At 44.6% G+C, this 27,277-nt stretch overlaps 1 protein-coding gene across 7 annotated transcripts in view; it reads right to left on the bottom strand.

Annotated features, from left to right (window-relative positions):
- The window catches only part of NF1 (neurofibromin 1), a 159,691-nt gene that overhangs the window by 12,521 nt on the left and 119,893 nt on the right, over positions 1 to 27,277 (bottom strand). For 5 of the 7 annotated variants that reach the window (XM_081890100.1, XM_081890099.1, XM_081890102.1 and 2 more), the window contains 18 exons: positions 26,903 to 27,043; positions 25,458 to 25,737; positions 22,880 to 23,094; positions 22,035 to 22,096; positions 21,764 to 21,878; positions 18,056 to 18,157; positions 16,698 to 16,838; positions 15,171 to 15,297; positions 12,804 to 12,935; positions 11,561 to 11,696; positions 10,692 to 10,849; positions 10,130 to 10,249; positions 9,698 to 9,825; positions 9,452 to 9,552; positions 8,340 to 8,482; positions 5,616 to 5,662; positions 4,738 to 4,954; positions 1,544 to 1,594 (listed from right to left, as the gene is read on the bottom strand). In XM_081890100.1, the coding sequence (XP_081746226.1) occupies positions 1,544 to 1,594; positions 4,738 to 4,954; positions 5,616 to 5,662; positions 8,340 to 8,482; positions 9,452 to 9,552; positions 9,698 to 9,825; positions 10,130 to 10,249; positions 10,692 to 10,849; positions 11,561 to 11,696; positions 12,804 to 12,935; positions 15,171 to 15,297; positions 16,698 to 16,838; positions 18,056 to 18,157; positions 21,764 to 21,878; positions 22,035 to 22,096; positions 22,880 to 23,094; positions 25,458 to 25,737; positions 26,903 to 27,043 (2,416 nt within the window). The remainder of the gene's footprint in view (positions 1 to 1,543; positions 1,595 to 4,737; positions 4,955 to 5,615; positions 5,663 to 8,339; positions 8,483 to 9,451; positions 9,553 to 9,697; positions 9,826 to 10,129; positions 10,250 to 10,691; positions 10,850 to 11,560; positions 11,697 to 12,803; positions 12,936 to 15,170; positions 15,298 to 16,697; positions 16,839 to 18,055; positions 18,158 to 21,763; positions 21,879 to 22,034; positions 22,097 to 22,879; positions 23,095 to 25,457; positions 25,738 to 26,902; positions 27,044 to 27,277) is intronic. The other 2 variants (XM_081890101.1, XM_081890103.1) reach the window with 1 other exon arrangement.

Here is a 27,277-nt window from a genome sequence, read left to right as displayed (position 1 = left end):
AATGCTGAGCTTAGACTAGGAAGCACTGGGTCTGTATCTGCCCATTTGCCACAAAGCTCATTAGGTGATACTGGGCCAGTCTCTCTCTCTCCCTCTCTCTCTCTCCCCCCCCCCTCTCTCTCAATCCAGCCTACCCCACAGGACGGTTGTGAGGATAAAATGGGAGGGACCACCTATGTCCCCCTCAGTCCTATGGAGGGAGAATGCAAGTAAAAATACTAACAGGAATTTAAGCACTTTGTTTCTCAAGGTATTTATTTATTTAATCAAAACATGCTGGCCCTTTTGTATTGTGTGAATCAGCCTTTTTGGACAAACTTGAGGGTTTTTGCTAAGGGGTGGTTTAGCGAAACAAGAAACCCTGAATTGACCTTGTAACTCATTCGTGCCAAAAATGTGCTGTGTGATACATGTCCAACCAATTTAGATTTCAAAGTATACAACAGCAGACATGTCTAATTAGACTTGGTATTGTTAAGCTCACAGTTTCTGTGGGTTATTTCATTTTTCTGTTTCTCAGCAACACAGAAAAACCACACAATGTGGAAACACCTACACAATGGGAAGTGTCAAAAGGAACTAGTTTCCTATTACTCTTCAATGTTCCTTCTTCCAGGCAAAGAAGCATGAGAGGCAGATGTGCTGCGATATATAACCACTAGGAGTGCCGCTTCATGTTTTATTGTCGACTTTGGTGTGTGTGGTGTGTTTTTTACAAAGCTATCCTGCCGCTTCTGAAAGAAACAAATTGCGTCTCTCAGTAACAATGTCAGTAAAATGCAGCTTCGTAGATTAAACGTGTGAGGAATGCTTAATGGGTTTGGGCTAAAGGGGAAACTCTAAGCACTTTTCTATATGGTTGGGGCCATTGCAGAGGAGATTCTCGCCTGATGGCTCCACCCATTTTGCTGCTAAAAGGACAATTCTTTGAGAGCAAAGTTACAAAATGTGGCAATGGTGGCTGGCAGACATAAAAAGGGAGAAGGCAAATTTGCAGAGGTTTATCACTGGCTATTATTATCTATGGCAGGTAAAAACAACATGGGGGGGCAAAAAACAACGGGAGAGGGTTCTTTTCGTTCATACCCTCCTGATGGGTTTGCTGGGAGACACTTAGCCGTGCCAATACAGGGGAAAAGGTGCTGGATCCAGCAGGGTGCTTTTCTTATGCCCTTACAAAATGTAGTTGGGCACATAACTGTCGTCTCTACAGCACCATTAGTACAGTATGCAAAGTGCGTTGAGATATTATTAATATTTCCATTTTCCAACCCAGCCAAGAATCCTAGGGTTGATGCAGGGTTTCAACACAGGTCCAAATTCACTGCTCTGTGCCCTGGAACACCCAGCCTCCCAAAATGCCCAGCAGCAGAAGCACTACAGTCGCGCGCTAAAGGCCCACTCCCTGCCCCTGTTCTGTCCTAGGTTTTGGGATCTCTGTCTGCAAAATAAAAATAAAACTCCTCTTCCTGTCATGAGCCCCAGCTCTGGCACAGATCAAAGCAGTAGCTCGTGCAAGTAGAATGAAAATTAGAGAGAGTACCTGGATGAGGAAGTTGCATGAAAACTGCAGATTTAGAGCAAGGCAGAGAAGCTTCACAGACACAGAATGAAAGAGAAAAGATGAGCGATCAACATTCATGATTGGAAGACAGACAGAAAACATTTACAGGACAGTGATTATGGACAGGGAAGGGAAACCTGCATCTCTCCAGATTAATGAATGAATCGATTTTCACTCCATCCTTAAGTATCTTTTATAATAAAGCCTTACGTAAGTTTTTATTTCACCATCAAATAAATTTATTTATATGTTGATTTTATCCCACCCTTCCTCCCAAAAGAGCCCAGGGTGGCAATCAAGGAGGAAAACACCCCCCCAAAATAAGAGATTTTTTTTAAAAAAACATTTGAAATATTGTTGAACTAAATGGCTGAGAATTGACAGTAGAGCTGCAATTCTCAGTCATTTAACAATCTTTCTCTCTTCCTAGGGAACACTGGAAATAGTAGCTATGTGAGGGAACAGGGTTTTCCTCACAACTCTCTTCACCCTTAACAAACTACAGTCCCCAGGGCTCTTTGGGGGGAACCCATGACTGTTTAAAGTGGTAGGAGGCTGCTTTACATGTGTAGCGCAGATACTGCCAATGTCACAACCTGCTGTGTAAATCAGAACTGGAGGGTGGCTGCCCTACAGGTCAGGAACACAGCCAAAGAAGCATTCATGGATGGGAAGCCTTAATTAGCACATGGGTCTTAGGAACTGAACACAGGAGTCCCACCTACCCCATGCTGAAAACGTTTTTGGTCCCCCACCCCACCCCGGATGGCAAGAGCTGATTTTCAACAGTTCTATGACCCACAGGGCACACAATGATCTAGAGCCAGAGAGGTCTGTTTCTTAACAATTCCACGCTAGCTTGCGGTACACGTTCCTCCTCCTAGTTTCAGGTGGGAGACAGTGAAAGCAGCAGCAAGAACAGGATTATGTGGTTACTCTTTGCTCATTGCTAAGGATGTGACTCTTAGCACAGGACAACAAAACACTTCCCAATTCAAGAAAAAAAACTGTGTTTGGATATAAGAAGCTAAGGCATAGCTACAAAAGCCAGGAAAGGATTAGGGTTGAAAGATGCTCCCTTTCTGTAGCACTGGTCCAAGTCAGAAAGCATTTCTGGAGCCCTCCATATAAATATCTGGGGGGGATAGACGTGGGGGCTCTAACCTAGTGATGTGTAGGATATCATGTTAGCCACAGCCCCTAGCACCTCACTTTCAGTTAAATAGCTTGTCAGGAGTACAAAAAGTAAATTCCCATTCATTTTCACCCCCCATCCCCCATCCTAGGCACATAGAGTGTTTTCAAACATTTGCTTTTCAGACACTAGTAATACCATAGAAATACTAGATTTGTCCACAGCAGGTGTGGGGGAACCTTTGGCTGAACTACTGCTCCCATCACCCCTGGCCATTAGCCTTACTTACTGCAGTCATAGATCAGCAACACTGAGCTAGATGGACTAAGGATCTGGCTTTGTAAAGGGCTGCTTCCCCTGTTCTTTAGCCTAGGGAGGCAAAAAGTCTTCCTGACCAAGCTCTTAGGGCCTGGAGCCTTCTCAACTACAGAAGGAAAGACAGCTTTGCAGGATACAATAGATGGAAATACATCTTAAAATGAGCCTGGGACTTTTGCAAATCCATTTCTGCATCTTTTTAAAAAACATTTATTAGCAAACCAATATACATTGCTTAGGAATGAATATATATCTAGGCCTCTATGGAGCGGAGGCAACCTCACATTGCATGTTACCGGACGAAATGGGAGCTTGTACTTACTACTTCCATTTCCATCACTAATGCAACTGCCTGACTCTGGTACCCTTCAAAGTTTTCCCTTACTGTCACATCCCACCCATCAGCATTGCTTTACACCCAGGGCGGGGAATCTTTGGCTCACCAGAGGCTGCTGAAATACAACTCCCATCAGCCCTAGAAAGCTTCTCAAAGGAAATAACGAGACCCTACCCCACCCCTCCAGACCTAGCTTTTATAGCTTTATAGCAGTGGCAAGGACTTTCAAAGGCTGGGGCACTGCCACAAGGTATAGTGAGGATGGTCAAAAGCTTACATAGCTTTAAAGGGGAATTAGGCAAATTCATGGAGAACAGCAATTCCCAGGGCCTTGATAAGGAACAATGTCTCTCTGAGTATCAGATGCTAGGGAGCAAAGAACAGGGTGGGGGAGAGGTCTTCCCATGACATCCTGCTTCTTAGTTTCCCAGAGGCATCGGGCTGATCACTACAGGAAGCAAGATGCTGGACTAGATTAAAGCTTTAGTCTGATCCAATCGAGATTTGTGTGTTTGGGGTTTGTTTGTTTTTTACTTAACAATATTCTTTTACTTATACGCCCAACATGCTTTTAAGCACAGACCTAACAAGTCAACGTAGCAAACTCACAGTTGCAGAGAGATTTGCTCACCAAAGAGCTGTGAATGAAAGCAAGAGTGCAGATTCCGGTAATGCATGTTTGCCTCTGTGTAACGTGGGGAAGGGCTCTAGCTCAGCAGCAGAGCACCCGCTCTGCATGCAACAGGTCCCTGGTTCAATTCTCAGTGGCATCTGGAGGTGGGGCTGGATATACACCTGCTGTCTGAAAACCTTGATGAGCCACTGCCAGTCAGTGTGGAGACAATGCTAAGTTAGATGGACCAATAGTCTGATACAGTTTAGGGAAGCTTCCTATGTACCCTAGCAACTGAACCCAAAGGGTGTTTATTTTTAAGCTTCTCGGGACATTTCATTCTGCCCCCAAGAACAAGTTCTGCACTTGTACATTAGTATCAACACTGCCATTTGGGGACAAACCAAATCTGAGTATGCTTTATCCAAAGCAGTTAGGAAGCCACCGAGCTGAGATAAGATCTGATCCCATATCGCTGTCCATGAAGCTGGACTACTTCATTGCATGTATTATCTCATCTTGATTTGTGCCAACGTCAGGAACAGGTGAGTGGAAATTCACCCCACCTTTCCCCCCCACAAATTCAGTGCAAGAAATGTCTCTGAGAATTAGTCTAACGAAGAACAGAGCCTTGAGGCTCAACATGGGGTGATGATAAGCTGGCCCAGTGAAAGAGCCTGACACCCAAAAAAGGGAGCAGTGCCCTCAAAAGGTGTTTTAACAAATCCTTCCCCCTTTACGTAAGCAATGGAAAAGCATGGCGAACTGACCTGGGGAATGCTGGGAAGTTGCAAGTGAGGTCATGGAATTGGAGAGGTTTAGGTTTGCCGTAATACTAAGCTGACTCTGCACGGCAGGAGGGTAAGGAGAAGTTGGCGTCAGCAGGGATTCCTCGCTGGTTTCCTCATCAATCCCAGGTAAGTAGGTGTCGATCAAGGCATCAAGGAACTTTACTATGAGCTCAGCATAGTCTGGGATTTGTGTTTGCTGGAAAAATGAGAAACAGATCAGCACCATCTCTACCTGTTAGTTCTCACTGGGGGAAAAAAGCCTTTGGCTTACAATCTAGTGTGTGCGTCTGAATAAGCTTCCTGCTGCCCCACTGTTACTGGGATGTGCGGTTCCCACCAATGAACAGGTCCTATACGTTCAGAAGGGAAAGACTGGTGGAGTGCTGTTTCTCCTCCTTGTGCCTCCAGCTAGATGGGGCAGGGAGGCCAATGGGGAAGCTTCACAAAGCAAACCCAAAAAGTTTTTAAATGTTTTGAAGTTATGAGCCTGAGGGATCTCACCAAAAAGTCCAGTGACACTGCCAGCAGAAAGGGCCAGTCCAGGAGGGCACGACGGCTCCTCTCCTGGAAAGAATCCTCTTGACTGGCCCTGTCTGCTGCCCAGGAGATGAGGGTCTACTCTCAAAGGTTTGGGACATCATCCAGGAGACAATACATTTTTTTAAAGCTGCTGACTAATAAGTCATGGACAACTATTTAGCCTATTTAGCCTATGGGGGGGTAATTAAATCAATTAACCAACATCAAAAAAGTGTGTGCAAGTTTTATTAACCTCCAACAGGGACTTCAATTGTCCACTCAAGAATTACTACAAATGCCATGTAAGGTTTCAGCTGAAAGAGGCCCCGACTGCTCACCTTAGAAAATGGTCCCGCAAACCTCCACAAGCCATTAAATCCAAAACCTGCAACCAGCAAAAAAAGCAAAACATGAATGAGCACCTTAGTAAGAAAGATGGGGTAAGATGCAAAGAAGTACATTTGCAAGAAGTTCCTCATACTTTGCTCATCAAAAGTAAATGTTTGCAAATGCATAAACATCACTTGACAACATCAGCAGCCCGTGATAACTGTTCAATGGGCCATTCGAAGAAACCACAAAGATTCTTTTTTTTATAGAAAAAACACCACCACTTTTTAAATTATCAAAAAACTGTAAAAGTAGATACAAGGACAAATACAAAGCAGAAGTAATGAAAAAATATTCAACTTTTGTTTTTCTTTAACTGTAGAAACAAAAATGCAGATAAATAGAAAAACAAAACATTTTTACAAATTTCCCAATTATAGTTGTGGTTTAACATTCTCCTGTACTGTATTTCGTTGAACTGATACATTTTTCAACCTTCTCCCAAACTTTTGTATCTAAGGTGGGTGGCATTTTATTTCCTCCAGTAGTAACTGTCAGTCAAGCAGTGGCTAGGAAATATGTTACCATTTCTCTGTCATATGACAGAACACATTGCTTTTAGGCTACAAAAGGGACTATTATGTGCTAGATTTATTGGTAGAGTATCTTGTTATACATTTTCTGTTTCCTTTTACACTTTCATTTCCCCTCAAATGCACTTGCTTTGCAAGGGTATCCATTCACACATTTCACTGCCAAGTAATTCAGCGTGGAAAAACCAAGAGATGTCATACACATGAGCCCAAATCAGTGTAGTACAACATTTAACATTTTAATTGCCCCACTGTTGACCCATTTATTGCCACTATCAGTTCCGTTAATTCCAAAAGGTCTACTCAGAGTATGGAGTGCGTTGGATACAGCCCATTGTTTTGATAATATTCTCCTATCACTCGCATATTAGCATCTGATGTAGTACACAATAAAATAATCCGTTGCTCGGGGCTGCTTCCAATAAAATAATAAAATGCAACAGTGTGGCATAAAAGCCATTTAAACACATTTTCCTGTCTCTCAAGGGAAAACGGGAGGAGAAGAAAAGAAGAAGATGTATCAAAGGGAAGTTTCAGAAATCATCCTAAAGAGTCTAAGGTGGCCTTTATGACCTTCTTAAGAAATGATGAACAAAAAATGAGGAGTGATGGCTACCAGATTGGATAGCTTTAAAAGTTGTTGTTTTTGGCATTCATCTGGGGAGAGAGAGAGAGAGAGAGAGAGAGAGAGACAGACAGACAGACAGACAGACAGACAGACAGACAGACAGACAATGGAGTGCGCCTCTTGGGGTGAAGTAAAACCACTGCATTAGCAGCACCAAAGTGACCCCCCCCCGGGGTGCAAGCCTGGACAGAGTGTATGGAGGTCCTGAGCGGCCTAGATGACAAGACCTCTCTCTTGGCCTCGCTGGTGTGGTCCAAAGGAAAGCAGAGCAATATGTTTGGCAGCAGCTTGACTGTCAGAGCTGCCAGAAGGAGGTATTGCAAGGTGCCATTCAACTGTTTTAGGGACTCCAGATCTGTGTAGGGTTTACTCCTTAGACTTTTCTTCTTCCAAAGACATCCTGCAAGGCAGCGGGTGTTGAAGACCAGAGTTTTCCTTCTCCTAGATGGGTTACCTTACCAGGTTGACAAACCCCACCTGCCCCTCACTTCCCTCTACAGCACATGCAGAGACCGCCTTCTTGACCACTGGACTCACTATTATTTGTTCAATCTGCTCAGTCCTTAGAAGATAAGGCTACCAATGGCTCCTAGTCACAATGGTTCTGCCTCTACTGCTGGAGGCATACGTCTCTAAATACTAGTTGCTGGGACACACAAGTGGAAAGAGCACTGCTGCCTCAAGTCCTGCTTCCTGGTTTCCCACAGGCATCTGGCTGGCCACTGTGAAAACAAGATATTGGACTGGATGGGCCACTGGCTTAATCTAGAAGGCTCCATCTTATGTTCTTAGGGATGGGGAACCTCCAGGTATTCTTGAATTACACCTCTAATCCTAGCTGACCACTGGCTGTGCTGGCTGAGATGGGACTTTGACTCCAAGAAGATCTAGAGGGCCACAGGTTCCTCATCTCTGACTTGAGAGCTACCAAGTGACACCAAAGGGTCTGCTAAAGCAAAAGCAAATGCAGCCAAGGGTGGTTAGGGGAGGCGTTTTGAGCACTGCTACTCCCAGGAAGGACCTTCTCCTGAATGAAACACTAAGGCCTCAAGATGAGCCACTGGTGAAACACAGAAACCAACAGAAACTCTGCTCTTGGTGCCTTCCTTCAGGAAAGAAAGGATGGCATCTACCAGGAGCAGGACCTTTTCTGGCGTAAAAGATGGAATATACAATACAGCTTGTGCGGTCAAGCTTCTCTTCTGGTTCCCTGGCAACTAGTAACGAACCAAACCAGATTCCAGGCTTTTGTTTCTGGAGGGAGGGAACAGATGCACTTGGGGGAGTGGGCTTTGATGGGACACACGCCCACAGAAGCAACACTTTGTCATTTTAAAATGGTAAGCCACTTTGTTCACAGTTTTCTGTTGAAAGGCAATCCATTTTGTCTTTTGGAGAAAAGCAAAGTATACAGAATTAAAAACAACCATGCTTGTGGGGTTTAAACGTTAGCCTTTATTCTATACCTGAACATCTGAGACCTTTTTTCAAAGGAGCTGCAAGATACCTACTTTGTAGATAAGAAGTTTGGTACTGTGGCGGAGATTCTTCATGGTAAACCACGCTCTGCACAATGCCATGAATCGGATTCAATAAATTGGGATCCTGACACTGCGACAACAGGGTATTTATCTTGAAGTCCAATAAATTGTGCCTAGACAACCAAACACACCATGTCAGTTCATCAGTTGTTAAGTTTTCATCACAGTGAGCAAGGTGGACTGTACAGCCTATTTTAGCCAACAAATCTAATCTAACAGCATGTGACTTGCAATGGAGGGCATATGTGCATTACAGACAGACAGGCATCAACAGTTGTTCCCTTTTGCAAGGGAACTGTATTTCTATAAGGCTGGCTAGGGATCTATAACAGAACATTATCAGCACCTTTCCAAACTACAATTTTTGAGATTCTTTGGGTGCACAGGCTAAACTCAAGATAAACATGCACTTCCTAACAGCTGACGACAGCTGGCTCCAGTTCATTTTGACTGTAATAGCTGTCCAACTACGAGCCTGCTCTTAAACAGCATACACAGCAAGCTGCACATCTGTATGGTTCTAGGCTTGGGGAATTCATTCCCAGAGATGCATTGGCAAGTGGAGCCAATCCTCTGAACAAATATCAACCTTGAATGGAAACTCTGTAAAGAGTTATCTACCATTTATCCTCACTGTGTGGTGTCTTTTTCGTCACTCCACTCATCTGGGAGAAAGAGATATCAGCAAAAAGTGGGGTCAGGTGCCTATCGAGACACATAGAGCAAAAGTTTGGAGGCCAACAGTAGGTAAAGCCAGAGCCAATGACAAGCACATCCAACTAATTATAGTTTTGTCCCAATCCTCTTCCTTGCTGAGCACTGAGACCTAAGGAGGACCAGCCCTGGACTGGTTATAAATGAGAAGGCAAGCAAATGGAGGCTGGCTGAGGACAGAGTGAAATTGGTAGGGCAGTGCCTTGTTTAACCCAATGGACCAGCCTCTATTGGTAGACTAGTTCCTAAGGTTTGAACCCCCATTAGATGTGTTTAAATTTCCTTTCCTTTAGCAGAATTTGTATATCACTTCATCATTAAAAACCAAGCAGAAAGCAGACGTGTTGTGAGAAGATGTGAACACTTACACAACAGGAAAGACCTTTGGGAACACCACACTGGCTTCTGCTAAATACTCATACAGGATTCTCTGGTCAAACTCATCTGCCGTATATTTTACTAGTGTTGCCTGCCAAAAAAAGGGGGGGAGGGGACAGAAAGAAAGAAAAAGGTCAACATCTAAGTCCTGGTGAGCTACTTGCCTTGACTACTGTGCTTCTAAAACATGCTGGAGGAAACACAACGCAAGCAACTGAGATTAAAAGTGCATATACCAGGATGGTCAGCAAAAGGGCTTGGATTTTGGGATCTGTGAGGACTTCTTCATCCAGGAGGACATTGGATTCTGACACTGATACTTTCCGGAGATGAGGGTGCTGCTGCGGCGATATCCTTTGAGTTTCTGTAGGAAGAGAGCAACGTATTTAATGAGGAAAGCAAGAACGGACATATCTATTTATTGTGCCATCAGAACAGATGGAAATCACTAGTATGAGAGCAAGTGTGTCTCACTTGAGAGAAAGCCGATGTTGTACCTGGGAGACCAGGCTTCAGTTCCCATCTCAACCATGATTGCCATGTGGCCCCAGGCAAATAATCAATGCCCTAAGATCAGCTGGGTTCCCCACTCCCCTGCTATATTTGCAATCCTTCATATTGCCAGGACATGTTAACTAGTAGCCGGGTCTAATAGCTTTGTTCCTTACCCATTTCATAATTTTCTGCTACCCTTCTCATTTTGGGAGGTGTGGTGATTCCAGATTCCATTTCTTGTCTTTTAGGCGCTTTTGTGTCAGGCATCAAATGGTCAAAACTCTTTCTTGTACCTATATATATATATATTTAAAAAAATCAAAATCAAAGAGTGGGGCGTGGGAAACAGATCAGGAAATGAAAACAGTAAATCGGCATGCACTCACATCCACTCTGTATCCTGCCTGAACAATGATGCTTTGATATTTGTGGCTGAAAAAATTAGTTGTACACCAAAGGTTTGCTGGCAAGTAACTAGGGATGGCTTACTTTAATAGGGCTGTTAAAGGGTACACATTTTCTTGAGTGGCAGTCTGGTCAGAACAGGAAGCTGAATGTAAAGCTTGCCACAAAAGTGGCAGACCAAAATTGTTTATCCCCCACCCTCCCCCAGCTAAGAGAGAAAAATAAAAAGGCAATCAGCCCAGGGTCTCTTAGGGCTGGGTCTGCAGGTCTGCCTTCCTCACACATGCCTCTAACCTTGTGACAAAGAGAGGAGTGAAACTCCCCACTAACCTAGTAGCTTTTTAGTGTTGGCTTGAGAAGGCTGCCCCATATCCAAACTCATGGACTTCCTTGTGCGTGGGCTGATCTGCCCCACTGTTGGGTAACTGGCAGCGAGATGTCTGTCTGAGCCCTTGGGAGAAGACCATGGCTGGTTTTCCCTTAGTGTCCTGAAAGAGAGGACAAACCAAATGTTCAGAAAACAACACACCGCTTATTGTTAAAACAGCAGAGTAAGACCGACATCAACACACCCCCCTTCAAAAGCAGCCAGCCTGTGACTCTCTTGCAACACTCTCTGCCATGCACCCAGTTCACAGCTCCCCTTGTCCCTGAAATTCAAGTTTTGGCCCCAAACTGGTAAGAGCTGCGACTCAGCGGCCGTTCTAGCTGCCTGCCTCCAAGCAAGGGGGGAGGCAATGAGGCACCGTCAATTAATCTGGCTGGGACCAACTCCCACATGGTCCTCCCTTCCTCCTGCTGTTTCTCTATCATGTGCCTTCAACTTAAAGCAACACACACGCTTACCTTCCTGTCCACTTTGCCTCTTGCAGATTTTGAACCTATGGCTTGAAATCAGGGACGGGCAACCTGCGGCCCTCCAGATGCTGCTGAACCACAACTCCCATCATGCCTGATCACTGGGCTGGGGTCAAGGGGAGCTGGAGGGCCACAGGTCGCCTGTCCGTTTTAAATTGTGCTGTGAACACAGGAAGCTCAATACTGTCTACACTGGCTGGCAGCAGTTTCTCTGCAGGGCTTCAAGCAGGTTTCCTTTGCCTTTGAAAGCAAAGCATGTGAGCTACGTCCTTCCCCAGACAACCTCCTTGATCCCAAATTAAAATGCACCATCCTATGAAAAATTCAGGAGGACCCCTGACCTGAAGCTGCCATCGCTGTGATGTATGTGATATGTCTCCATTGGAACATTTTCCATCGAAACGTCTGTCAGGAGGAGAGACTTCCTATGCTTTAGGCTGCACCGACTTCGAACCTCCTCGGACACAGTGAGTAAAGCTTAAATGATAAAAGGAAGGAAAGAGATGTCCAAAGTATATACTTCACTGCAGAATCTCCCAAAGCCTACGTGATATGTAAAGCAAGGCAGGATGTAGCTGCTCTCTTATTACTCAGTACAGGTCCAGAAACTGCTATTGCATAAAGACTTCAGTATTCCAAGCCTCCAAGCCTCCTTCAAGGTGGGGCAGGTGGGAATCCAGCCCTCAGGACTCCAAAGGAAGGCTACAAAAACACACTGGCAAGTACTCGGAAGAAGGGGTTCAGGTTGAGCAGAGTCCCAGTGGTGTCAAAATGGGACTTTGGTGCCTTGCACGACACTTGTCTAGTCTCCACGACAGGCAGAAACAGAATCAGTTGCAGAAAATAAGCACAATGCACTCCAATGCACTTGCTTGGCATCATTTTTCCACAGGGGCCCCAGGGCACAGTCCAGAGGCACATGATGCTGCTTCCTTGCTGAAGCTAAGCAGGGCTGGGTATGGTCAGTGCCTGGATGGGAGGCTGCTGGGGAAGCTCCATGTATGCTGCATTGAGCTCCACAGAATATAAATTCAATACAACATTTTAAACACTTTTTAACTGAGGTCTAGGGACGAAGAGCGGGATATAAATTCCAATATCAAACACACTGAAAAAAGCTTCAGTGATTGGCTTAAAACAAACAAATTTGCAATATAAAATCTACAGATCCGTACTGATGAAAACACTCCAGAAACCATCCTATTGAGCTGGGAGAAGCTTAGCCTTTAAAAAGGCAGCTCTTCAGGGGGTGGGAAAGGGAAAACGACACACACAACGTAGTTCTTCCTTTATTGTATGTTCTTCCAAGGAGCTCAAAGCAGTATACACATTTCTCTCCCCATCCAACTTTATCTTCACAACAACCCTCCGAGATAGGTTAGACTGAGACAGACTAAGGGACCCCAACCACCCAGGGAATTCATGACTGGGAGAGGATTCTGCCATAATCTAGCGCTACAATCACTGCACCACACCAGCTCTCTCCTTTGTTGTTTACATTTTGTTAATAGCAAAGAGAAGAACGGTCAGATTGGATGCTAGAATTGGATTGGATACAAGCCTAATAGAGTTGGGTTTCTTTACCTGCAAGGTAAGCCACACTCTGGGTATTCACCTCAAACTTGTCACAGTTCCTATGTTTGTTCACCAGAGCGAGGAGCGTGTGTAGAATTCTGACTGTCCTTGCCACGATGGTTGGAGAGGGATGCCGATAGCCTAAACGGGTAAAAAATGCATTAAGCAGTCCGTTATCTACAGGGGCAAGGAGATGGTTGCAAAGCACTTTATGGATGGGGGGTTTGTGTGTCACACAATGTATTTCAGGGTCTTTAGTGAGGACAGAGATAGGCACCATTCACAGGGACTGAAATTCAATGAAGTTATAATCTGATTAAGGATGCAATGACAACTGTGAGTTGGTCAGGATTAGCTGCCCATCTCACTAACCAAATTCAGGTGTTCTAATAAGGAAAATTCATGTGTGTGTGTGTGTATGTTTGGCAGGGGATGGACAAGCACACTGCCTTCTCTTCCTGTTGCCCTCCACATGTTGAAGGGCAACTGTTTGAAGCAGGAAGCCCCCTGCACTCCTGGAAATTCAGGGGTCTACACCGCCCAGAACTTTCAAAAGCAGAAGCAGGCTCACCTCTCCAGGCAGTTGCCCTTCAGATCACAGAGGGAGACAAGAACAGAGGAGAGCAGAGCTAGTGAGCTCCTCTCTGCTGCCCCTTGATCACATGTTGTGGAATTTCCCAATTACAAGAATGCCTGAATAGGGTTCTGTTGGACTCTGTCTGCACATGGGGGGGGGGGGCTATAGTACAGACTAGCTCACCTCAACCTGCCAGGTGGAAGATGCCATTCCCAACCCCGTAACCACTCCCCGCAAGAAGAAAACTAGCATCTCATGAAGAAGAGTTCTAATCCAGCCTACTCCCTGTTGTGTTGTTTCTCTACTTGCACAGATAATTTCCCATAGGAGAGCATTCCAGGAACTGCTTCCTGGAGCCCAAAAGGGTTCAGTTCATCTACCTCCTCTGCATCCTAAAGTAATGCACACGGTTCTCAACCACAGCGGAGGAAAGGCAAACTGGTAATCACTCTGGAGTCTAATGAATATGAAGATTTATTTATTGTATAAGCACACACATTTAAATGAGGATAAGTCCCACCCACCCACCCACACCCCACTCCCAATGTGCACACACAGCCCAACCCAAATCTACCACTTGACTGTGTGTCTGTTGACAATGCTGAGCCAGGGGGACCACTGGCCTGTCTCTGTACAAGGCCGCTTCCTATGTTCCTAGCTGAATAAGAACACAAGAAGAGACTGCTGAACCAGGCCAGTGGCCCATCTAGTCCAGCAACCTGTTCTCACAGCAGCCAAGCAGATGCAAGCAGGACCTGAGCACAAGAGCACTCTCCCCTCCTGTGGTTTTCAGCAATGGATACAGGCAATCCCTGATTTGGCAGAGTGTACAACGGAGCCCGAAAATGGCCCGCACATTTGGCTTTGAACATGTGCAAAACAAGGATTATCTGTATCTAGAAACATTATGGAATACCTCTCTGTTTGCATCATAAAAACAGTCTTTCAGCCTACTGGCTCTGCTGCTTGTGTTCACTCTTCTCCTGCTTTCTGAGGTCTGGTCCATTTGCTTTCTCCTCCACTTCCTCCTCCCCGCAGGTCTCTCTCCTCAGCTCCTTCTCTCCCTCCAAGTGCCACCAACTGACTTGTCCTTCCCAGCCCTCCCTCCCCTTGCCCTCCATTCCGTTGATTCGGAGGTGTTCTGTATTCTTCACTGCCGCTCTAATGGCAGTGAATAAAGGCGGCCCCTTGGGAATCCTAGGGAACAGGAGACTAAGAGTTTCCTTTTATGTATTAACAGAGAACAAAGCTTTACAGGTATGTAAGATACACATCATAAATAAGATGTGAAAAAGCAAGCGGAAAACATATCAGTAAATGCATCCTCTTTCACAGAATGTCAGCAGAAAGACAACACACACAATCTGTCGTCTACAGCACAAGCAGTCAAAATACTGGCTGTGTTGGGGGCTGCAGCTAATCTGAAGCCAGCTGCCAATCTGATCATGCCCCCCTCTGAGTCTGCCAAACAAACAGAGGCTGTGTGCATACTATGTATTTAAAGCACATTCAAAGCACTTCCTTTGAAAGAATCCTATGAACTCTAGTTCCTTAACGGCGCTTGGAAGTGTCACTCTGTGAAGGGTACAGTTCCAGGATTTTTGTGGTGGGCTGAATGGTGTGCTTTAAATGTCAATTACCTGGCAGCCTGACCAATGAAACTGCCTCTATAAAACCTGATGGGAATATTTATCTGATGGGGAAATGTTTCAGTGAGTGTCTGTAAACAGTGGGTCACATACCTTCAACTGACATGGTCTGAGACAAAGGAAGTAGGCCCACCTGGGCTACCTGCCTACCTTTTAACAGATGCCCCACCAAGGCAAAGTTGAAATTGGAGTTGAAATTGAGTCCCACAAAATGGTCCATCTGCTTGCAGTGCCACTCCAGAGGCCTCCTGATCTCCATGAAAACTTCTTCAGGGCTCTGTTGGGAAGCCAAAGTACAGACCATCACAATCATCCGGTGGGGGAGGGGCGATGCTGGTCCACCGTGCTCATGAATGTCTAATACTATAAAGCGCCAGGCATATAAAACAAAACTATAAGTCTGCTAAAATTATTATGTCTTTGGCAGGGCTCATTTATTAGAAATTATATTGCTATGGTTTTCTATTTTGTTTCGTCTGGTATTATTTTATATATTTGCACAAAACTGATTATAATAAGGGTGGGGTTCTCAGGAGCTCCTGAATCCACGGCAGCCAGGACTCTTGAGAACCATTCCCAAGACTACCTGCCAAATTAGCCAGCTCTTTTATCTAATGAAGTCACGCCACCAAAACCTGAGATAGGAACCACGGTGGACTCTTGTGGTACAAAAGAACATCCATGGGAAAGGAGCTGTCAGGGAACTGCCATCGGAGAGTCAGGTGGTGGAAGGGCTCAAGGAGGCTAGGAGACCTTCGGATGCGAAGGAAGGAATCAGTAGGGGGAGAGGGAGAGTTCCTGCAGAAACACAATCGGAGGAAGGGCTCCAAGATGTTTCCAGTGAGAACAGCGGGGAGGGCTCAGCACCTCCACTGGGGACGCCCACCCCGCGCAGGAAACTGTCACGCAGAGAATCCAGAAGGAGAGTTTCCGTCAAGGAACTCTTATGTTGGCGTAAATTCCGGAAGCGCCCACTGACGGATTCTGCCAGCGATTGAGGTAGCCATGCGCCCATGGCTCCGCGGACTGGGAGAGTTTAGGAACTGATGGTTAAGCTTGGAGGGCTTAAACGCTTACGCACGAGCAGCCCCCTTGTCCCATAACAGGAGCTTACCGTATTTTTCGTTCTATAAGCTCTCCCTCTCTGCGCAGCGCCTCTCCAGCGAAGCGAAGTCAGAACAGCAAGAGGGATCGCTGCGCAGCAAAAGCAGCGATCCCTCTTGCTGTTCTGGCTTCTGGGATAGCTGCGCAGCCTGCAATTGCTCCATAAGACACACACACATTTCCCCTTACTTTTTAGGAGGGAAAAAGTGTGTCTTATAGAGCGAAAAATACGGTACTTTGTAGGCTTCCCAGACAACCTGCATGTCCTCTGGATCAAGTGTTTTAATGAAGCCTGCAGCACAACTGGACAATTCCCATACACATCATCTTCTATTATTATTATTAATATTATTATTAGTTGTTGTTGTCATTTTTATTATTATTTTCTCCATTAATGTTTTAAATAACCTGAAGTAGGGTGGGGGAATTGCTTCCATTCTCAACACTCAAGTTATCACTCAAAAGGAAAGACGCACCGTTTTTCAAGCAAGTTTCACCTCCAATTGCCGGCACAACTAAAGAGTATTCAGGTGTGTGTGTGTGTTGATGTTTCCTGACAAGTGGCTGACTTACTTTGTCATTGAATACACGAAGGTTGTCCAGGGTATGGAGATTCTGCTCGAGGAGAGCTGTGCCTGCTGAATACAGACTGACTTCGTCCAGCTGCAGAACAGCCATGGCCACCCAGAAGAGGGCCTTGTGCATAGGCGAGTCCTGGACAGGGGAAGGGAAAAGCCACCAGGTTGAAATGCAAAACTTGTTTCTGTGATGAACAGCCAAAGCAGAAAGTCACACGCTGCATTCATCACGTACACTGGATTCATTTTGCAATGTAAACAACCCTAGAAGCCGAAGGGGGCCTATAACTGGTATAATATATGCAAATTGGGGAGAATCACATTTGTGTACCTGCTGGCTTGGTTTGGATAATATGCTGCGGCTCAGTAAGCCACAATATGTAAAGATGCAAGATGGAGCTAGCTTGTTTTCTGCTGTGCCAGAGGTTGGGGCCCAAATCAATGGACTCAAATCACAAGAAAGGAGATTCTGACTAAGGAAGAACTTAATGATGGCAAGCTGCTGTTGGACAGTGGAATGGGCCCTCTCAGGTGGTGGATTCTCCTTCATTTGAAGTTTATAAGCAGAAGTTGGAAGGCCATCTGGCATGGATGCTTTAGCTGAGATTCTTGCATTGCAGAGAGTTGGACCTTTCCAATGCTACAATTCTATGTGGCCAAACAGCCTTTTGACCACACATACAGCTACTCTCTTCAGGGAGTCTCTAATTAACCACAGTTTCCCATTTCATCGAAACAAGGAAGCTACAATTACCAGCTCTGAGAAAAGATGGAATCCTAAATTCCATTTCAAACTGTGCTTCAGTATCCTGGCTTGGGCTGTCAAAAACTGAAAACATGCTAGGCACTTACTTGCTAAACAACCAACTCAAAATCACCAGCATTTAGCTGTTGGTGCCACACCTCAGATTCAAACACCCCCTCTACACGCCCCCCCCCCCGCCTGTGGGTGCTCTGATTCCCTCCCTAACTTCCTGATTATGACCAAATCAAGTAAACTACCATTAGTGCAAACCATAGTTTGCCTCTCAAACAGAACAGAAAACACGGTTTGCTGAGAACCAAGAAGTAAGGCGAAGAAGTAGAATGTACGAGGGATAGAATGTGCAAACCCAAGGAATGGTCCTCATGACATCAGGCCACAGTGTCTTAAGCCAGGCCATACTAAGTTCCATTTGCCAAATATGTACAGCAGCAACATTTAAAAATTCCTCTTCAACAAAGATGATGTTCAGAGAGGAAAGACGGTTGGAAGATCTGCGCTTGAGCTACCGGAGCCTCCTCATTTGAACCACCTTGTAGTTGCTCCAAACAGCAATGCAGAACAGGCTGTTGAGCTCCGAGGCAGCTTACCTTATTGAGAAGTGGCTGCAGCTTGGTCAGTGCTATGACTGTGGCTTCTATTAGAACCTGGCTATTGTAGTTATCGGGGCCTTTCAAGCAGCTCTCGAGACCCTGTAATCAAGAAAGGAAAAAAGAGGATTGGCTTGTGATTGCAAGGCATGGCTCCCCTTCTCTTTGCTCCAGATTTTAAACACTGATTTGCATTGTCCCTGCCCAATAACACAAGGTGGGTTATCACTAGGGAGAGGAGGACCTATTCAGTGGTGGCACCCTAGTTATATGGATCGGTCTTCCTGCAGAAGTTTACCTGAAGACCTTGTTGCTCCCCCAGGCATTTTCAATAACATATGTTTTATGGAGTCATCCTCTTAGCTTTAAAATCTGCGCTTTAGTTTTTATTATCATTTCATATTTTATATTGCAGAATATGCTTTGTTGGACAGCTATGTAAATATAGTAAAAAACAACAACACTGAAATACCAGGCTGAGGCTCAGTCTCTCCTTCTGCGTTCTTACTCTCCAACCACCTCCCGCTTCTGTCAATCACAAATGCCTCTGTTAAAGTGAACCTCTCTCACCCACATGTCACTATGGTTTCACCCCCTCAGAAATGCTTTCATGTTTATTTTCATTCTAGCATCAAGCTGTTAGTCTACAAATTGCTCCCATCTTTTCCCTTTATTGATCCCTTTCACAGCTGAGCAAAAGGTCTATCTGTTCCCCTCTGCTCTTTCTATTCTTTATGCCACAATTTCCCCCTATTTGTGCAGAAGATTAAGTCCTGTGATGACAACACTTTGCTTTGGACTCATTTGTTCTACAGTCCCATTCAGGATCAACTACAGCCTCTCTCTGCTGTACCAGCAGCATGCAGCTCTAGCCTAAATATGGAATGCAGGAAGATGCCTTAGACCATTGCTCCATCTAGCCTGGTACTGTCTACACTGACGGGCAGCAGCTCATCAGGATTTCAGACAGCAGCCTCTCCCAGGAGATGCTGGGGATTGAACCTTAGGGCTTCTGCATGCAAGGCAGGTGCTCTGCCAATGAGCTATGGCACTTCCCCTTCTGGGAACAAAGAAGCAACAAAGGTACCTCCCAGTTGAAAGATTTAAGCAGAAAACCAGCTGGATATACAAGTAAGCCCATTACAAGATCAGAAGAATCTTTATTTGCATCAGCCACAAGCCATAGAAATTTTTCAAAAATCCATGTAAAAACTTAACTATACAAAATATGTTCTGGAGGTTTAAATCAATAATCAAATAATAGATCTTATTCTAATTGCCCCTGCATATATATATTTTTTTGCAGTTTTTGCTGTCACCGGATCATCTTGATCTACTAAAAGAAAGGACATGGTAGCAATGGTTGAGCCACCCGGCATGGACAATAACAGAAGGGTAATAACCTCACTCCTCAACTCAAAGAGTGCAAGCCAGAAGCACATGAGCCACTGACTCAATACTGCCACCTCCACAAGGACACAACCATTTTCCCAGTGGATTTTTTTGAAATCGACCCACAAGTACAGCTGAAGGCAGTATATTCAATATTGTGAAAGTGAAAGCATGTCTGTATTTTGGAACTGTTAAATTTTGCAAAAAGGGTGCCAATGTGTCAAAATGACTAGGTGCAAAATAATCATACCATGAACAAAATTTCCTTATTGTGGCCAAATTTTTCTGTCACTCGATATATAGGCACTGTCTAATTAAATTATTTGCTTTGATAACTGTTGTGATAAACCAGGAAAGTAAAGATTTTGGTTGACAATAATCTTGTGATACTAAGAGTAGTAGACCAGTGGGGTTTAAATTTAAGCAAAGCCAATAATTAAATGTCTTGCACCAAATCTGTAATTCAACAGAAGGGAGATTAGCCTCCAAGCACAATGAAGCACTTGGAACACAGGACGGAACAGGAAAAAATTGCCTTAGGAACTTAGAATGAACAGCTTCTGCAGATCCAAGATGAGCACCTGTCCAAATGTGAGCCCCAAATAATAACTGTGATGGGTTTAGCTTTAAACACTTGTTTGTTGGTATGTGATTGCCACCTTTTGTATGGAAAAAGCACGTCAGAATTTTGGCGCTCTGAGGCTCCTTTTCTTTGCATACTTCTGATGACCCTGTTGACTGAAAAATAAGGCCGAAGTACTAAAAGACTTTAACTTGTTCGATCAACTGATTATCCATATACCATCTATGTGCCCTATAGTTTCGTGAAAACACCATGACTTCAGTTTTCTTGTAATTCACAGCTAGCTGTTCTCTTTGGCAGTATCCTGAGAATGCCCTCATCAATCTTTTTAGGCCCACTTTTGCATTACAAGATCTAATATGTTAACAATGGACAAGCAGCAGAATCCTAAGCATATCTACTTAGAAGGAAGTAACACTGCCTTCAATGGGTCTTACTCTGAGGTAAGGGTGCCTATCATTACAACACAAGCAGTAAAGCAATAGGAGAGCAGACTGGCCTCCTGCTGGACTATGCAATATACAGCAGCTGGATCACTACTTTCACATTCTGACTCCATTCACACAGTGACAGATCCAACTGTGAGATGTATCCTTTAAGGCCTCTAGGAGAAAACTGAAGCCGCTGAGAGGAGCGTTCTTCACGTAGCCTGAAAGCCCTGCTTCCCCCTCCACAGATTGTCAGTTTCTCATTTATGGGCTTGTTTCAAAAGTGTCATCAATACGGTTGGATCCAGGGTTGTTTTTCAGAGTTGGGTTGTGAGCTAAGCAGAGTGTAATCCTGGGCAACCACAATGGCGAACTTATTGACAGCTAAAGTACAATGTGATGGGGAAAATGCCCACTGCCACAAAACATGGCAGATGCCACAAGACCAAGCATTCTAGGTAGTAGTGCCAGGCTCAGGAGAAGCACATCCAAGTGTGAGGGGGCAGACAAGCACCCCTAAATTTTTTGGGGTGCCTTGAACCACCATAACTCCTCAGACAGTGCCACGAAAAGGCCACAAGACTTCAAGCCTTCTTTTCTATATGCCACAGCAGTTGTGAGAATATTACTAGTGAAGAACTGAAAGAAACAAGATTTACTATCGAAGAATGGCAGATGAAGACGATGGACTATATGGAACTTGCTGAACTGACTGGGAGACTCTGAGACCAGAGAGAAGAGACGGTGGAAGAAGATTGGAAGAAGTTTAAGGAATATTTGAAAAAATATGTAAATATTTAAATCTTAGAATAGCTTTGGAAGTGGATATAGGCTGTAGGGTTAAGAAGTAGAAGATGGTGTATTTTAAAATAGTATTATCTGTAAGTAATAAAATGTGAAGATTTTTATGGTTAAAGTAAGTGTGATAAAAAAACAACGGTTAGAAATTATTATATATGTAACTACTAAAGATGAGGTAAAATGAAAATCAGATGGGGGGATTTGGAGAAGCCCACCTAATGATGTTTAGAAAAAATAAGGACAAGACAAGAATTTGTTTGTATTATTTGTTTTTCTGTGTTGTTTATTTGTGTTATAAAATGAATAAAAAAAATTGGAAACAGAAGACTTCAAGCCTTCTGTGACTGTAGCGTACTGCACAGCACCAAAATGTTTCACAGGAGGAGTTGAATGCTTGCTTGCATCCCAGACAGTATGCGTTTCAATGGGCTGAAGTGCCTTAGCCTGGAAATAAGAGCTACGTGAAAAGAAAAGCAACAGCAGACAGGAAAGGAGGGTACATACCTTGCTAAGAATCCGGATGATCTGCTTTATCTGTCCGTGTGACACCCGTTTGCTAATGCAGCCAAAGACAACCAGGGCTCTTGGCTGGAGGGACGGATTATATTGGAATGCAAACCTGTGGAGGAGGGAAAGCAGATATCAAGCAGGCCACCGACTAGAAGAAGGCCAACAGTGAAATCAGATGGGGGTGGGAGATGGCTGAAGGAATAGCAAATGTGACACAGGGGTACCACCAAAGCTTGGGGTTGGGGGGGGGGGCAAAATGACCTACTTCTGAGCTAGTTCCGTCCACTGGTCAAGCCACTTGCAGGTCGGAATATCTCTCATACATGCCTACGGAGGAGAAAGGCAAAAGCAACAGTGTCTGAGCAAATAACGTTAAGGTAAAAGCAATATTGAATTTCAGGCGTGTGTTCGCTTTCTCTTTCTGATGCTTGTTTTTTATTTTTTAAAATAAAGCAAAAATAAATGCAACATTACATACGTATAATTGCCTTATATATAAGATGTATAATTAGCTGTTGGTAGAGTTCGACTCTTAATCTCAGGGTTTTGGGTTCGAGTCCCACCTTGGGCAAAAGATTCCTGCATTGCAGGGGGTTAGACTAGATGACCCACATGGTCTCTTCCAACTCTACTATTCTATGATCCCATTCCAGTAATTAGTAAACAACAGCTTTCTCCCTATGGATACATTGCCTGCTGTCTTTAACTGCCAAGTTAACAGACACCTTTTGGTGTTATCCACAAAGGTGTCCTTTGTGAGGTACTAAGGTACAAGGCAGGGAACCTGTGGCCTTCAAATGTTGGCCGTCACCAACTTCCATAACCTTAGCCAGCATGGCCTATGTCAAAGATTATGGGAGTGGTACAATCCACTACCACCTGAGTCTGCTCCATGTGTTGACTAAGCCAAGAGCTGCCATTCACTGTCAGCAAGGTCATTTGAAACATTTTCTTCCTTGCTCCCTCCAAATACAAGCCCATGCACTAACTCTTGGCATCACTGATTAAAATTTGTCCTGTCCAGAAACAACCAACCAAAGTTTTAACTGAGTACCAACTACAACCGTGAATTCAACCCACAGAAGATGGCTTGCCTTGCACATATCATACCTCCATAATCTCCAGCAGAGCTTCTGTCACCGTTTCCAGAGAAGTCAGTGCAAACGTCTCCCTCTCATAGGAGCCGGGAGAGAACGACCGGTCCCGGTAACTGGATCGGAATGCAATGACAGCTGCCGACTTCACCTTGCTTATGCCAAACAGCAAGTAGAACTTGGGGAGTGAGAACTCTGTTAAGCTCAGTCTCAACACTTGTTTGGTCTCCTCTGTTGAAGGAAGTAAAAACAGGTACTTCAAATCTCATTCCATCTGTTTAGATTAAATCGCAAACATACACACGCATATGCCACTACAACGTATATATTATGGTAAGTGCCTATTTTAGGACCTGGCCTGAAATAAAGTAAAACCATTAACAATGTCCTTCCATAATGGTCATGCCTCTGATGGTTCTCCTCATTTTACTTGCCCAGCTCTGGGCGATGTCAACAACCAGTAAGATGCCAAATGCACAACCCACCTGCCCAAGTTGTAGTTCCAACTACCACTGGAGGACACCAGACTGGGGAAGATTGGGGCAGACAATACTGGGGTTAGATGGGACAAACAGCCCAGCCTTGTAAATAAGTAGGCAAAAGTTACTAGCCTGCAAATAATGATTTTTACTCACCTGGATAAGAGGCTAGCATTCTGCATTTTCATGCTGGCCACAGGAGAGGACACTCTCCCCTCCCAAAGTGTCTAGTACAGAAACCCTTGAATACTAGCCTCTTAGTAAACTAGTAAAGAAAATAAAAATTGCATCCTACCATGTGTGCTGGCAGAGGGAAGCTGAGGGACTGCTCTTCAACCAATATAGAAACCAGGCAGCCAGATTCCAGGCAGCCCACTTGTGTGCCTACACATAATTCCTTCTCGCCTCTGGCTACCAGGTGAGTTACTAAACACAGGGCTGAAATAGTCTGACCTGCTTTAAGGCAGGTATGCTCTTGTAACTGAATCAGAGAGCCCCCCCCCAAAAAAAATTGGTCACACTGGATGCTTGAGAAGAGGGGGGAAGGTAGGAGCTCAAAGTTGAAAACTTTGGGTGACTTCAGATCAGCAAAGGTAAGAGTAAACAGAGCAGGGAAGCATCTTACCCTGGGCAGAGGAATTCTGTTTCATCACAAAGTGGCACTGCCTCTTATGTGGAGACCGCTTTACCCACCATGGGAGATTGAGAATTGCCTAAATGCTCCACATTTCGCTCCAGCTATTGATCTCTACAGTGTATTCTTCTTTAACCACAAAAGCAAAAGGTTGCCCTACAATTTATTTTTAAACCCAATGGCAACACTACATGCATCCCTAATTTACGGTCATGACAAGCAGTCAATTTTGTTCTACCTTACGATGCTTGTAGAGCCTTCAGCGGGAGCAAACTGATCTTAGCATTCCTTAGACCTCACAGTGTGATTTTAAATGCAACACTAAAACCTCACTCTATTAAAACACAAAATATATAGCCCCCAAGTCTAAATTGCAGCTTTGTATAGTGTGACTACATGGAAAATGAGAGAGGAGAAGATAAAGGAGGGCTACAGGGGAAGAGCTAGAGGTTATACATAGCACGGTCAGCAAATATGGAGCACAGGTTCCATTAGCTCTCTTGATATAAATGTATTTAAAATAGAGAGCGCAGGGTTTTGTTTGGTTTTTGCTTACCTTAAACAGTTTCACAACACTGTACATTAAAGTTTGATCTACCATACTGGCTATAATTCAAAGGGCTTATGCAACATCACTTACTTGTATTAGATTTTTAAGCAAGGGAATGTCTGTGGTACCTAACTCACTTCTCCAACAATTATTAGGAACGTGTTCAAGCACCTTTACGGCTCAGTAGCTGATGAGACAACTCTAAAATCAACCCATCACTACTGAGTTGCCTTCCTATGTTCAGTTTAATGCAGTGAGTGTCACACAGTGTCACACAGTGGTGCCTCGCAAGACGAAATTAATTCGTTCTGCGAGTTTCTTCGTCTTGCGGATTTTTCGTCTTGCAAAGCACGGATGCACCCTGGTATTAACGGTTTTAAGAGAACGGAAACAAACTCGCAAGACGTTTCGTCTTGCGAAGCAAGCCCATAGGGAAAATCGTCTTGCGAAGCAACTCAAAAAACGAAAAACCCTTTCGTCTTGCGCGTTTTTTGTCTTGCGAGGCATTCGTTTTGCGAGGTACCACTGTATCTTGCGACCCAGATAAGGCCTCTCAAAGACTTTCCCCTTCCTTGCTGTCAGGATTGTCCCTACTTTGATGGCTCCTAGAAAATCCCGGTCCTGATTGGTATGTGCAGGCAGGCAGGCTCATGCACAGCTGAGCAGCAGGAGAAGAAAGCACAGTGTTTAGGAGGGAGACATTCACAATTCCTGCAAGTAGCAGAGAGAAAAATGTAGGGACAACAGAGACGGGATGGAAAGAGGCAGCAGGTAGCTGCTCATCACTGATACAGACATTTGACGTACCCAAAATTTATACTGGACCCTGCTGACCCTTTAAATCTGCCCCAAGGTCAGCTGCTAGGAAACAATGTACAAGTGTAAAGGAGAGATCAACTCAGTCAATAAAACCATCTCGTAAAGGACTTACCACTAAAGTGGAGTTGTGAACAAGTGCACAGAGAATGAATGATGTTGATGACCAGGCCATGGGTGGAAGCTCTAAGGGAAAGAGGACCGGTGGCCACCAACAGAGTAACTACATGGAAGAGGTAGGGGAGGTGTGCAGCCACATCGAGTGAATTGTTAAAGGACAGCATCAGCATGTAACGGGCTAGAATGGCAATATCATCCCACATCAGGTGCTGCTCTAATGTAGGAGTTGGAGACAGACAGGTCTTGTCGATTATTTTGCACATCCTTCCAATTACCTGAAAGGGAGCAACCAGTCACTTTTAGTAAGGAGCGTTCTATGTTCAGAACAACAACAAAGGTAGCATCACAGTTCGCATGAGGGACAAGGTGTTCCTGAGGGACGCTTGAGAGAACCATCAAGAGGGGAAAGGGACAGGGGAACAGAGTCCGAGACTCCCAAAGAAAGAGACATTGTGCTTGTCAACAGCTGTTGGTGCGTATCCTGACATTTAGGTTTCTTTTCCACTGTTAATCCTACATAGGATTATTTTCAAGTTCCTCCTTGAAACACACCTCTTCCAGGAAGCCTTTGGGCTTAACCTGCTAAGGCATGTACAGGTGTACCTGCAACGAGGAACAGATGCAGACTTTATAGCTGCAGGACTAGTTCTTCCCTGCAACCCCACATTTTCCTTCCTCAACTGACATGTACAGTGGCCAAATCAAGAGTTGTTCTGGCTTTTCCGCCCCCTCACCCAAATGCTTCACGCAGGCTGTCTGCATTGCTCTGATTTCTCACCCCACAAAATGCCTGCTCTAAATGGCACCAAGGTTTATTCAGGGCTATGGAACTTTATGGGTTTTTTTATTTGACATGCTTTTAATTATTATTTTGTCTTTGTAAACTGCTTTGAAATTTATTTGGGACGACAAGCAGCACAGAACATGTATATTTAAATAAATAAATAGCACCTTAAGCTTCTACAAGTGGACTCACCACTGAAATTAGTGCCAGTTCCCAACTGCAACAAAGCCTACAGCTAGGAAGGATTGTTGCCTTCAGAGTCATGCTTGTGCGCTTCCCAGAACATCTGGCTGACAACAGGTAGGACTAAATAGATCTCTGGTTTGAACTAGCAGGTCTCATCTTATATTTTAATGTTTTAGTGCCCTATCCACCAACATGAACTGACTACCACACAGCCAACAGTGTTGCGCTGCCTCTGTAGGAATTATCCTGCGCTCTGCCTGCTGCCCCAACAAAGCAGGACAGAGAAGGGAGCTAACCCTTTCCTTCTTTAGGAACTACCTCCCTTATAGTTTGCAGCTTTCTTAGATTAATATAAGGAAGGATGGAGGGAGTGATGACTTCACACGACCATACCGTTTCTTTTCAGATGTGTAAGACAGTGTCAAAACAGTTCACTAGGTTTAAGCTGGTTAAGGAAGAGAAGAACTTACTTTACTGGAAACCAATTTCACGTTTCCAGATGCCAGAGCTACAGCTGTGTCTGCCATAACCTCCGCTTTGATGGATCCCAATCCCCCTGTGGCACTGGTTTTGATGAAACTGTCCAGCACTACGTCAAGCAGGTCAGTAATCTGTTGTAAAAGACAATAAATCATTTGCATCCGTTAACATAAGAACTTCAGCCGAACCTCACAGGAGGCTCTCCACAAACAATCTGCCATTCGTCCACCGCAATCCTTGACTGGAGAGAGCCCTTTTCCCATGATGGGTTCTTGCATTTCGATTGCTCTCCCTGGAGGAGGCTGCTGGGTTCCTTTGCAGCTATCAATTAGACTCCAGGAAAGGGCACTTCCCATACTTTTTTT

This window comes from Podarcis melisellensis (assembly GCF_964234715.1).
Source record: "Podarcis melisellensis genome assembly, chromosome: 15".
NCBI classification, from domain to species: Eukaryota; Metazoa; Chordata; class Lepidosauria; order Squamata; family Lacertidae; genus Podarcis; species Podarcis melisellensis.
The sequence above is the reverse complement of the archived record's forward strand: the minus strand, read 5'-3'. Positions and strand labels throughout refer to the sequence as shown.